At 35.7% G+C, this 14,470-nt stretch overlaps 1 protein-coding gene across 1 annotated transcript in view; it reads right to left on the reverse strand.

The window, feature by feature from the left end:
- Positions 1 to 14,470, reverse strand: part of TNFRSF19 (TNF receptor superfamily member 19) — a 46,203-nt gene that overhangs the window by 3,882 nt on the left and 27,851 nt on the right. Inside the window, exon 5 of the mRNA XM_075727628.1 lies at positions 926 to 1,090. Coding sequence (XP_075583743.1) covers positions 926 to 1,090 — 165 coding nt within the window. The remainder of the gene's footprint in view (positions 1 to 925; positions 1,091 to 14,470) is intronic.

Consider the following 14,470-nt stretch of genomic DNA (forward strand, 5'->3'; position numbering starts at 1 on the left):
TTATATTAACAGATGAATTCCTTTAATCTGTATAATTGTAGGCCAAGGCAAATGAGTTACTAAACTTCACTAACTGCAGTTTGAATTCACTATGTCTGAATTTCTCAAAACTTAGGTTGTAAAGCATCTTCTAGGTTCGGAACAATTCTTACAATGCCTCTCTTTTTGGTTTTGCTTAAGCTGTAAGCAGTGATAACATCAATTCTTCCTAGATATTATTCTTGTTTGATATCCAGGGTTCATTAGATGCTATAAATGTATTTTAATAAAAGTTTTTTAAAATGATAAATGGGAACTAGAGTGCTTTTGACTTTTCTGTTTCTTAATTCAAATTAAAAGGCAGAAAAATATTTATTATAAACAAACTCAATTACATTGATGAGCTGGTATGGATTTTTTAAAAAATTTACAAATCTAACTGGATTAGGCATTTAATTCATCTTGAATATGCCCATAAAACCAGAACAGTTAAGATAACTGAACTGTTAAACTGATAGCAAGTCTGCTATCTATACTGGCCACATTCATTTTCTTGATGAGCTAATCTGTGTTTCACAAGAGCACGTGATGAACAGATCCTCCAAGCTGCTATTTTCCCATTGGCATTGCAACTCTGTAATGATGTCCCAGCTTTGATCCCAAATGGTCCAAATATATCTGTGCAGCATCTAACTGAGTATGGCACAGAATTAATGCAACTGGACTACTTCTGGACATCTGCATAGCATTTTCTCAGTAGAAGCTGGAACACCCACACTGAGCTGGCAAACTTGTATGGAGTCTTGGGCTTCTGCTAGCTTGTTCATCTCAATGATGAACTTGCTTGAATGCTGTAGACATTTCATTTATTTACCTATAGAGAGATCTGACAAACTAATACTGGTATATAAATATTACAAAGAAACAGTAATAACTGGAAACTCACAGCTTGGTTTCTTCTCCATAAACTGTCGCTTACAATAGATAACACAAAGAATAAGAAGAGCTAAGAGCACTGTTGCAAGTGCACTGCATATAACAGCTGCTAGAGCAGTGTCTCGAGGACTGGAAGCAGTCGAAGGGATCTTCACAAGATTTACTTTGGTGGTACCTGAAATATAATTAAATAATAATGAAGGTGAACTGTAAACATTTCAGGAATATAGTCATGTAAATGAAAGTCTGGGAAATAGAAGAGGTTTGTAGCACAGAAAAAAAAGGATGTTCTATCTGTTAATGTATAAATATTAGTTGTGCATATAAATAGGTATGATTATCACCAGCAACATTATTAAAAAAATCTTTAAAAAATATATTGCAAAATGAGTGATAATGAGTCAAGATGCACACAAACACATTTTGACTGTCCATGAATGGAATCAGATCTTCACCATGAAAACAAAGACCTCTCAATTTTTAATGTCAGATGATTTTAATATGGAGAACATTTCCTAGTGTATAGTTGAGAAAGCTATCCACTAGAGGGAGTCACAAATACATGAACTTCCCTTAAGAAAACTTTCTGAGAACTAAGACACTCACAGAAGTTCAAATGCTGTCAAAGGTATCATTTTGCTTAGTTACGTATGTCATGACACCATTGTCATTTCTAGGATCAAACCTTGGATTTCAACCGTGCTAACTTTTTTTATTCAGTGATAGTTTTTCAATACAGATAATACCTCTAGTAAAAATTCAACAGATTGACTTTATATCCATATTAGTAAAGATTTAGGCAATGCTTCTAGCTTTGATAAACAGTTACTTTTAGGTGGAAAGCAAAAAAGATTTTTAAAGTATCAAAACTTTAATTACAACTACTGAAACTATCTTAAATTACAAATGGTCTTTTAAAATTAAATTCTTTTTTAACAACTTATGAATTTTGATAGATCATCTAAACCTACTTTTGAAGTCCACATCAATTCAATAACGTTTTATGAGAAAAAGGAACAAAACTTTGAGTATTTCTCTGACAGAAAATTTTTAGAAAACCACAAACCATATTTTATTAATTTATAAAAATAAGTTACATGTGCCTATTTACCCCAGAAAATCTTTGGTTAAAACCTAGAGACTATAATTTCCTAAGAAATGGTCCATGCAGTCATAAGTTTAAATTGGGAGATGAATGTCTGCCAGAGTATATTAAAATCACTAATCAAATCGTACATACATAAAATTGTTTGGTATCTTAACTACAATATAATAATAGCAGGAGAGAATTTACTTACTGGCTTAGTTAGTGCAATCAATGGAATTGTATTACTCTGGAATAATTTTCTGAAATAACTACAGTATTTCCTCTAGACACATCAAATGTGGGCACCAAATCATTTACCATACCATATTGCTTTGTTATAATGGTCAGATTGCCAAAAAGCTAGGTATTTTGAAAATTGACATAATTCCATCCAATTCTAAGTCTCCAGACCACTTAACATCAAAGAAATAATATTAACTTCTACAAAATAAAGAATCCAAAATTTTTACAAAAAGACACCAAACATATTACATAAAACCAGTTTCTGTGGATTATAGTATCACGTAGTTACTTGTAAGTGGGGGAAATATAAAAAAGTGGGGAGGTCAGATCACAGCTATTATTCAGAAGAAAGAATGTCTAGCTGTTAATTTCCCGATTTCAGTGTGAAGAGAAACAAGTGTTACTGCATTTACATCTGCTCGAATATTTCTGTTTACCTTTGATTGGTACTATTATGTTCCACTGTCACATCAAAAGTGTGAAAAGCAAATTTATAGCAGATCTTTTTCATATCCTTTTAACTTGCCAAATTGGACAGAGTGGAGCTACTGGAAAGAATCCAACGAAGGGCCACAAAAATGATTGAGGAACTGAGCCTCCTTCCTATGATGAAAGGCTGAGAGAACTGGGACTGCTTGGCCTGGAGAAGAGAAGGCTCAGGGGAATCACATCAATGTGCAGAAATCCTTGAAGGGAGAGTGCAAAGAGGACAGAGCCAGCCTCTTTTCAGTGGACCAGAGGCAAGGGCACAAACTGAAACACAAGAGCTTCCCTCTGAACATCAGGAAACACTTTTTTAACTGTGAGGGTGACTGAGCACTGACAGAGATTGGCCAGGGTAGTTGTGGAGTCTCCCTCCTTGGAGATGCTTAGAAGCCGTCTGGACATGGTCCTGGGCAACCAGGTCTAGGTGATCCTGCTTGAGCAGAGGGGCTGAACCAGATGATCTCCAGAGGTCCCTTCCTACCTCAACCATTCTGTGATTCTGGGTTATTAAAACATAGCAGTTCTCAAACTCAAGTCAATAAAGAGGCTGAAATCTTCTACGTGAACTAGAAATAAATTTTGAAACTCTGTCCTTGTACTGAAATGTTGTCATTTTCATTATCACAGCAGATGGTCTATCTATTATTTGTGTTCCAGGTAACAGAATAAAATTCCAATTCAGGTACTTTTCCTCTTAAATAATTATTACCTGTCCTTCTCTTTGTGTTCTTCTATAATTTCTATTACTTACAGAGCTAAGTTCTATGACGTCTTTTCCAGATTTTCATTGTTATTTAAAAGAAAAAGCAACCAGTGTCATAATCTTTTTGTGATAACTTGAATGCTCTTGGCAGGATCATTGCAATCTTCCACAGAGAAAACTTTTCACTCAGTTTCTAGGATTCTTGCAGCTGTAGTTTTAAGTAGTTTTAACAGACTGCAGAAATTTCTGCATGGTATGTCAAGTTCCAGGATATAATTCTGTGAGAAGCAGTAAAACTATGTAAAAAAGAAAACTGTCTATACAGCAACATGTGCTGGCTTTGGCGTGAAAATCAAGGACTGCGCTTTGATACCAGGTTTTCAATTTTAGCCAACTGCCTGATCTAGTCTTTAGAAGGTTAAAGACAGCCTGGACAAGTATTTAAAAAGAAGTCAATAAAAAACTGATCAGAACATCATCAAATATTTTTTGTATCAATATACTTACTTGCATCAATTTACCTACCTAAAAGCACTAAACAGTTCTTAGAAATTAGGCCTTTGTAATTAGTAGAAAAAAGAAATGTTAATTTTGAAGCCAAAAATAGAACTGTGTGCAGCACTGGAGGTGGAGCTGCTATATTTTTGTCTCTCTTCATTTGCTCACAAAATACATCTATTTGCAAGTATAATTACATATTCCCTATTCTGGGAATTTATCAATTATATATATTTCTTTAGTGCCCATCAGCAATATCGAAACTGGAAATACAGTGATTTTATTTTAAATAGGGATGCCAAAAGTTTAGATTTATTTTGTTTGGTTGATTTTTTTTCTTTTTTACTTGAGAAAGCAATTTTCTATTCCTGAGAATGCCTACCACTCATCTTCACCTTCAAAGAACTTTTTGGAATAGCTACTGTGAGCAGTCCATTGTAGTGTAGCTCTAATTAGAATGATAGTGATCTTCCCTTCAGAGACCAACATTTCAGAAGTGGATTGCTATTGTAGAAGTGGCCCGTTGGGCATTGCTGAACTCTGCTTTCAGTGTTACTCAGATATGTATGCATTTTCATAAAACTCTCTCTTTCTTTTCAGGCTCACAGACTTATTGGTCTAATTTCAGTAAAGCAAGTAGGTGCATTTTAAACTTTAAACTTTTACTTACATCTATTAAATGATTACATGATTAAATTTAAATATGTAATTAAACACTTTGTGAACTGGACATGATACATTAAGAAAGGAGGGAGGAGGTGCACACTGTTTTATGATTCTGGAAAGCATGTGCATATTATGCATCACAAAAATAAAACAAAAAATATATTTTATTTAACAAATACATCTCCTTAGTTCCAACATATTCTGGAAATGTGCTAGCGCTAAAGAAGAATAACCCAAAATACCAAGCTGCCTCCTGCATAATTTTGAGCAGTAAGCCTAAGTACACATTTTTCCCTTAACTAACCAATAGTGCATTGTAATGTCAATATATGCAAAGGTGTGGTTCTTAAAAGCAAGTAAAGTTTCTGTTAATCCAAGAAGGTTAAATAGCAGTAACTTAGCTAATACAGAACATATGAATCCCAGCTGTATCACTATAACTTCTGCCAATAAACAGAATAGTTGAATTTTCAGCCTATTATACCAAACAACCAGAGACAGGACAAAATGTAAAAAGATTTCCTTTATCGTTTATTTCATGTTTATTTTCTCAGATTTTTTTTTTCAGAACCATGATTAGTTACAGTCACTACTGGAGTCAGAATGCCTAAAAGAAAGCTTTCTGCGGTAGATTAACCATGTGAAAACAGAACTTGCAACATTTTACGTTTTTTCCATGGATATAATAAATAATAACAATACTATAATAATCACCAAACTTAAGGATCATAAAATGTGAAATATTACTTTTGGGTTTTCTTTCTTACCATGTCAAGTCAATGCTAACGCAAAGAGTGTTTACTTGTTAAAAAAAGCTAATCACAACTCCACTTAAGATAGCAATAACATGGTAACATTGGACAGAATGCCATCCTTCACAATCAGGATTTAAAATAAGATACAAAAGTAAATTAAAATGTTGTTAAGTCCTGGAATATGGGTATTTCTGGTCAAGAGAGGGGAAAGGAGCACTTGCCCATTATAAAAAGTGTTTGCCCACTACCTTTTATGATGATTGGCCCAAGTCAGTGGTATCAACAAGAATTAAGGGCTCAGACATACCCTCAAGTTACAATAATTTAACAAGTTACAGCCTGTCAGCTAAATTGCAGTGGCTATCTGTATGTGCTCTTGATCCATGGAAAACGCAAGGCAATGTGACTTATCTTAAAACTCCCTCATTTTGAAAAAAGTTTAAAAGATGTTTATGTTCATTTAAAACTAAAAAGGCAATACCTCTACCTAGTCCTCAACAAGCGAAAGAATGTATTATGTATAAACATGATGTGTGTATATATAATTCAGATACTACATGTATTATATATGTGTATATATAAAATACATGTGTAATATATACTACTAAGCATTAACATCAATGGAAAGTAACTTGTCTTGAGTATATTTCTGAGTCTTTACAAAGCAGCAGGTTGCCTCCCTTCTCCTGATTCTTTCAAGTAGTAGGTAAGAAACTTTATTAAACATTACTGTTGGAGACTGTGGTAAACACTGCAGAGAGAGTCTCTCAACATCTGTAAAAGGACAGCCATTTGCGTGCATGGCCTATACCCAAAAGTTCATCATGTCAAACCACATATTTCAAATGTACTCCAAGTGCTGACTTTAAAGCCTTTAGTTTCCAAGTTAGTGCCCTACAACTTTCTTATTTTTCTGGTTTTGTTATTTTTTAAATAAATGTACCAAAAAAGCCCTAGGGGAGAAAAATCACTATTCAAGTATTTATCCATTGTTTGGAAATCCTGAGCAATGTGCTTATAAATTAAAATATTTGGGATTTGATTTATTCGTTTCCAAGACCATTTCTCTTGCACTGCGTATTTTCACAAACTCCAACTGCTGACAGCCTTTTATGTTTAAAATGGTAGAACAATTACACTGCGTATGTGAATTTAAAATATATATGAACTCCACAGTACTGGATACACACCACTATGTCTGTAAGGCATAGTCAACCTCTGCAGCATGTTTTTCTTTTAGGAATTAAGAGATGTTAATTCTTGGTACTACCACAGTCATCTAAATTGAACTGATATATGGGCACAAAAGTAACATTGTTTCATACACACAACTTCCACCTTTGAGAACTGTCTAGCTGTTTAAAAATGCTACTACATGAGAATAAAGCCTCAAATCACTAGTACCCTCAAATAACCTGAAAAAAACCTGAGAGCAAGCAAAAAATCAGAGGAAGTGGGATAAAAACTGTGTCACTGCTGAACTACACACTCTCCCCCCTGCAACATAACATAACTGGTTATCAGTGTGAAAAGACAGTATGTCTCTCCTCTCTAAATCAGAAATACTTAGCATGATCTGGTGGCACAAAGTATATATTGCTGTTAATATGACTGTGGTGTTATCAGCCACTACCTGTCTGACTTTTCCTTCTAGCAGCTTACTTTGCATCTCTGACAGCTGAGGGTGTCTAGTATCTATTTTGCAGAAAATGCAATTTCTTTCTTAGGTGTTTTCTTGTGGTAAATTAGTACCACATAAAGTTTGTGTCAGAACATATGAGATTGCTAGGTACAGCAGAAAACCTATTTCCCTACTTCACTTGTAACTTGTCCTTTTAATCAAATTCTTTTCCAGACATGTTTTGGGAACAAGAACACAATATTTTAGGATATTCTCTTGTCAAATCCAACTATCACACCTAGGCTATGATTTTCAACAGAAGATGAAAGTAGAAAGTATCTGGTTTGTATTCTGTATGTGCAGTCCCACTTCATCTTTAGGACTACTCAGTTACAGAATAAAAACAACCTGGTGCAGTATTTGAGTCAAGTAAGTCTGTTTATGACAGTTACTGCTTGTATACACATTCTATCACTCTCAGTCCCAAAACGCTTATACAAGTAATTACCCAGGTAAGTAGAAGAACAGTTTGTATTGCCTAAATGCACAACATTTCCACAGTGGGTAACTACTAGCATTACCTGTTTTCTAAAAAAGGAGGGGAACACCATATACCCTTTAGAATCTAATTATTATATTCTAATCTATATATTCACTAGTTAAATGACAATAGCACGTATGTACCTACAAGAATAAGTATGTATGGGGGTTGTTTCTTTAGCCAACAGAGAGAAATCCACTTTCATTAATCAAAAGTGTAATTGAACATTGTGAATCCCGTGCATACTGGTTACAGATCTGTTCTAAAAGGTTCAAACAAGATCCCATAGTTGCTGTGTGATGAGCTTGTAGATTGGTGCATGGACTGGTTTTCAGTATGGATTGAAACATGACAGTGTGGAAAGCTCCATCTGGTAACCATGACCAAACAGGCAGGCCTGAGGGCTGGCAGGGTAGCTAAACTGTGACACTTTATGACCTCTCACATTGAGTAACACAGTGCCTAAGATCACCATGCTCAGCCTATAGATGTAGAAACCTGGAGAAGGATACTAAACTTTGTTCTTCCCATAAATTACTTAAAGTAGCAGAGAGGGGCTTCCATCTTCTCTTAAAACTCTCATGAGAACAAAAAAATCTATGATCTTATTTTAAAATTCAGTTGAGGGGGGAGAAATCATAAGTGTGGCTCATAATGCCTTTCAGATGCAACTCTTGGAAGAAAAGGTAATGATGGAGTTTCTTCCTTCTGTAAAAGCTTAAGAGCCCTTTGCCAAGAAGCATGAGATGGAGATTCAATTACCTCCTCTGCCACCTCCATGAAGACTACTTCAGCCACTAGGCTATAAGCTGAGCTGGAGAAAAGCTTACTTCATCTCTCCAGTTGAATTTGTCGATTTGTAAAGCTTCAGAGAAGTAGTAAGGACCCCTCTTCACATAGCCAACAGTCACGTGAAATATATTTGTGGAATGCAACAAAATTAAATAAACCATACTCAGACTTGCCCACCACCTACTTTTTTCCTGTTCATAATTATGTTAAAATATCACTAATGTAGGTTAAATTCTCCAGGCAAGGCAACTACTTCTGGGGTTGGGGTTTTTTTGGGGGCGTGGGGCGGGGTTGGTTTTTTGTTTTTTAAAAATGTAACTGCTAGCTATTTCCACATATTGGGGGGGAAACATCCGTACTATGGAAAACACTAAGTGTGTTTATGTAATTAAGACTGTTTCATAATACTTACACACAACTGGGCTGAATTATCATTCTGAAATAAGGTGGAAGTTGAAGAGTTGCATAACCAACCCTACTAGTACTTTTTATCTTTTTAATGTTCAACTTTGCAACCTCAGCATCTTTTAAAAATGCTTTTTTGGGTAAGTATTCCGAAATACATGGGATTAAATATAAATTTTCATAATGTTATAACAGATAGCCTTAACACCTTTAGAAGCTGGACATGTATCACTAGCTTACTGTAATACTGGAAATATCAAACTAAATGTCATGATTTACTGCAAATAAAGTTACCTACATGCATAAGTAAGCATGCACAGGAAAACTACAGCACAGATGAAAAAGCTGTAGCTTTGAAGTCAGAAATAATAATAGCTTATAAAAAGCAGTTTTTAATTCAGCACTTAGAGCTTTGGGGATAAAGTCAAGTCATACAGAACAAAAGGCTGCTGTGTACAAGATCCTTGCTTTGTTATATTACCTAATTTGAAACATCACATATCCCCTCTTTAACAGAAGTCAATAGGAATTAGTCATAGAATACAGAAGACACTCTGAAAGGTTATCTTTGAAGAGTCAGGCTCTGTTGGTGAGATTCGTCTGCTAAACATCTGCTTCTGAGGGAGCCACCTGAACTTTCTCTACACAGTGGTGATGGGGAGGAGAAAGGCTCTTTTAGGATACAATTAATCTGATTTGTTTTAAACAGCTCCCTTGATCATTTCTCTCCACCGAATATAGGTGAGACTAAGGTCACCAGCTTATAGATGTAACCACTACAGATATCCACAGCCAAGAAAGAGGCATCCTGCTCTGGGTTTGTCAAGTAAGGATGTAGGGTTTTGGACGCCTTTGACTATTTTGGCTTTAATTTCTCTGTTTCAGGTCATTAACTGTAACAGATACTATACATTTTACATTACTTCTATTGTAAAGATAAAAGTCAGTAACAACTGCAAAATTTGTAACAACTGCTTTACAGTGGCAGAACCACAGAAAAGCCCAGCGGTAATTAGTAACTCACAGTCTGCATGGAATATAAAATAGTGTGCAGCAAATGAGGCCAGACAGAATTATAGGTTTTGCCTATCCTGTGCTTTAAATGAACAAAGGCCCAGTGGGAAATAACATGCAACAATGTAAATAAAACCTGTATCAGAGTGACTATATACGAAGGAATCTAATTATGGTTGCAAGCCTCAATCCTGGCCCATTCTAACTTTGGCAAGTTTTCTTAGAATGGGGGCTTTGGTTTGTAAGAAACATTTCAAAGAATAAGAAAAGTGTTTTTATTAATTTTTTTATTTATGTTTTTATTTAGCAGGAGTGAAAAAATAAAAATAATCTACACTCTAAAAACTCAGTTTTCCTCCTTAAAATTAATTTAAAAGGTAAGAGGAAGATCAGGTTTTAGGAAGACAGATACAATCATTTAATGTTGAATTTGCAGTTTTGATCTAACCTCATATTGGCATCTAGATGAAACTAACTTCAGAAGTCTGAAGGTCTAAAGACAAAGTCAGAGCTACTCACCTTAGGCTCTCTTTCTAAAACAGAGCCAGAAATAGAAATCTCCAGTAAGTAGTAATTAATCTGAAATGGCCTGAAAGACTGCTTAGAGTTAGTCATTGAAGTTTACCTTATCTGGCTTGCCTGAACTCTTGAGGTACCTAATTCTCTCCACTGACTATCAGTGGGAGTTTGGGCAGATAACTTCAGTGTTAAACATTACTTTCTATATGCATAAATTAGGGTGCATAAATTCCACCTTAAATTTCCACATGGTAACTATAAATCACATTCAGTAGTATGCACATACAATTATACCACTGGACTTAAATGAAACTTTATTAAAACTGGTGGATACAACCCTTTATTTAAGACAACTGGAACAAAGAACTAATCTTTTTAAGAAACAGTCACAGTCTATACCTCAAAGGCACATGTCACTGCCCAAAATAACACGTGAGATCACTCTATGATCTTTATAAAAGAGCAGGTTGGTAGCGCACTGCTTTAGCACAAGCGAACCAGCAAGAGTGAGAATGTGTGAGGCCTATCACCCAAAACATTAAAGGTGAGCAAAGTAGCAGACAACAACTGGAAAGATACAAGCGATCAGTATGAACATTAGGTCTTTCTTCTGTTAGGTTGTTTCCAGCTCATGAGGTGTTAGTTTATAATGAATCATTACTGCTAAGGCCCTTAGTGCCCAACTCCTGTTGTAAGGCTATTGCATCTTACCCTATTCCCAATACATTCCAGCCCTCCAAGTAATTCCAGTCCTCTGGAGTGATATTTCAGTGTTCTTCTGCTTGACAATGATTTTCTCAAGAGACAGTTGGCAATATGGAAAGTCTCAGCCTAGATGGGTTCCCTGTTTTCTACTGTATTTTTTTTTTTAAAAAGGTAATCTAAGAGAAACACAGCCTAAGTATTTTGTAGCCAAGCAACATAGCCAATAGTATCTACCAGCACAAAGTAGAATAAAAAACCCCAACACCCTACTGTGCATTTGTTTAGCAGTATTTTATACTCGTATGTCAGTCACAACTTGGACTCTCTGTACCCAAAAGCCATAGCAGTCAGCATGCATTTATACTGTAGGCACCAAAACTCAGTGCTGTTGAAGTGGTGCTAATGCAACCATTCCCAGAATTAGCCAGACGATTATGAGAGATAAATTTAAACTAATATTTTTGGGCTGAACATAGCTTAAAAGCATGTTATTAAATTCATATATTTAAAATAGTCTAATGCTTCTGTAATTAGAAAATGTCTAAAAAAAAACTAAAAAAAAATTACTGAAAAGCTGTAACTGCTACTTATTTTTTTCAGATTACCCCTAAACACAATAAAGTAAAAATTAACTGAATAAATGTTTTGCAGCTTTTCTGCAATGTATGCAATACTGGAATTATTTTGATCAACATAATGGCCAAGCTAAATAAGAACTCTGCAAACCCACTCCCTACAATGACCAGATAATTGCTTATAGCCCCTGCAAGACTGGGCTAAAGGGCTAGCCACATTAGTAAATATACATAAGAAAAAAACCATAGGAAATAGTACTTATTCAGTACAGGTCAACGATTAGCCCCTTCTCTGTAACTCAGGAATTTCAAGTTCACTTTAATCTAGTGTAATTGAGCTAACCAGCTCTTACATTAAAAAGTAATGATTAAGTTAAATTTCTTGCAGACATTCTGTACCTAAAACAAACATGCAGTATGCCTCTGGCAAAGAAGGATACTAATTATAGGATTGACTCATAAGATGAAAGGTTGCACAAGTCACTACTAGAAACAAAAGTATGGTAAACTGGTTTGAAAAGACATATTGAAATTCTCATACTCCGCAGCTGAGAATTTCATTTTCTAACTGTACTTAATAGTGTCAAGAAACAAAACTAAATATGCTTGCAAACTGCTTGTTCATATTTTAGATGAACAGACTAGAAATGAACACTGCAATTACAAACTTCATCATTCCATACATTAAGGAATTTTTTAGCCTAATAAAGAACTGAGGTCTCTACAGTGAATTTTTACTACACAAAACCATGCAGAACTAAGTATTTTGGTCACTCTCAGATTTCTTTTGTTATATAAAAGATGCTCTTAAAATGGATATTTAAGGATTCATTGTACTGTCAGGCAATGAATCCGTAACTTCACTCGTAATGCAACAATTCATTCCCTGATTTAAAAGGAATCATAAAAGGAACACATCACCAAGGCTCCAGACATCTGTGGGGAAGGATATGCAAGTTCAAAATTAGCTTTGTATGTCAAACTGAAGCTTTCACTGGGATTAGCAGATAGGGTTGCCAGCTGTGAGTTAGAACAAAGATAGGAAATCTACCCTATATGTTACCGTGTACTGATTCGATATAACCTTCTGAATGCCAGATGGGCACCACTTATGTGCAATTCTCATGCTGCAACTAGAAAGCCAATGCCTTTCAGTGCAATTCAGTTTGGTCAAATATCACCACAACTTCATACCATCTACTTAAAACTTTACTGGATTATGATCATACATATTTTATATATTAAATTTTCTGAAATTATAAACAAATAGTGTTGAAAAACAACATTTCCATTCCTAATTTATACTATGATTTCCATCTGTATGATGGAAGCCACTTACATCTGCTCACTCTGAATATTTAGATTGCTAACAGCTTTCTAAATAGGGACTGCTAATACCAATCTTCCAGATTTTATATCTAGATGATCTAGCTAGATGATATATCTATTAGATATATCTATCTATTTATATCTAGATATATAATAGATATATCTATTTATATCTAGATTTTCTATCTAGATGATTTTTTAAAGTTTCAAATTTCTAGTATTCAAATTTTCCTGTTCACCCCCCAATCATAATAAATGAGCACTTCCAAGAGGTCCAGAAATTACCATTTTTTTTACATTATTTTCCTTTCTTTAGATTTTCTGCCATTGATGAATGTGGTGGGAACTTATGCTACAACCTTGTCAGTGAGTGCACTAATGTAGCTCCCTGTTCACTACTAGATCACTTGTTTTCATAAAGTCAGAAACTTCCTTGTCTGAGGTCTCTGTTACTCTGTCAGCATGTCCCCCTGTACTCAGCGCTGGTGAGGCCGCACCTGGAATACTGTGTCCAGTTTTGGGCCCCTCACTACAAGAAAGACATTGAGGTGCTGGAGCGTGTTCAGAGGCGGGCAACGAAGCTGGTGAAGGGTCTGGAGAACAAGTCTTATGAGGAGCGGCTGAGGGAACTGGGGTGGTTTAGCCTGGAAAAGAGGAGGCTGAGGGGAGACCTTACCGCTCTCTACAACTACCTGAAAGGAGGTTGTAGTGAGGTGGGTGTTGGTCTCTTCTCCCAAGTAACTAGCTATAGGACGAGAGGAAATGGGCTTAAGCTGCGCCAGGGGAGGTTTAGACTGGAAATTAGGAAAAATTTCTTTACGGAAAGGGTGGTCAGGCATTGGAACAGGCTGCCCAGAGAGGTGGTGGAGTCACCATCCCTGGAGGCGTTTAAAAAATGGGTAGATGTGGCACTTCGGGATATGGTTTAGTCTGGTCTACCCTTGATTAGTCTAGAGTGGGCTTGGTAGTGTAGGTTAATGGTTGGACTGGATGATCTTAAAGGTCTTTTCCAACCTAGATGATTCTATGATTCTATGATAGAAATTAGTCACCAGGGTCAAAGGATTTGAAAGGGATAATAAATGACAGCAGTATTGTATATACCGTGTTCACTTAGGAAACCAAACTGAAGAACACACAATGCTGATCTCATCATGTATCCTAAGAGGTTTGCAATAACACTTGAATTTACAATTCTGAAATTATTTTTAGCAGCCAAAAATGACAACTGTCACACCTATGGGCCACTGGCAACATTCAGCATGCTTCAAATATGTACTAGTTAAAAACAGTTAAAGACAAATTCTCTGTTCTCAGAAACCTGTCCTTCAGGGGCCAGGAAAGAAAAAGGAGTTTCCCCCCAAAGAATGCTAAACTGCCAGGAAGGAAAATTCTTTCACAAATCCAGAGACTAGTATGATGCAGGCATTAAAGAAATGATCCACGTGCTCAATGATAACCATCAAACACTCTGATAGGTGTTCAGTCATGTCCTGTTTTCGGCTGGGATAGAGTTAATTTTCTTCCTAGTAGCAGGCATAGTGCTGTGTTTTGGATTTAGTAGGAGAAGAATGTTGATAACACGCTGATGTTTTTAGTTGTTGCTGAGTACTGCT

The sequence above is a fragment of the Pelecanus crispus genome, chromosome 1, assembly GCF_030463565.1.
Source record: "Pelecanus crispus isolate bPelCri1 chromosome 1, bPelCri1.pri, whole genome shotgun sequence".
Lineage (NCBI taxonomy): Eukaryota > Metazoa > Chordata > Aves > Pelecaniformes > Pelecanidae > Pelecanus > Pelecanus crispus.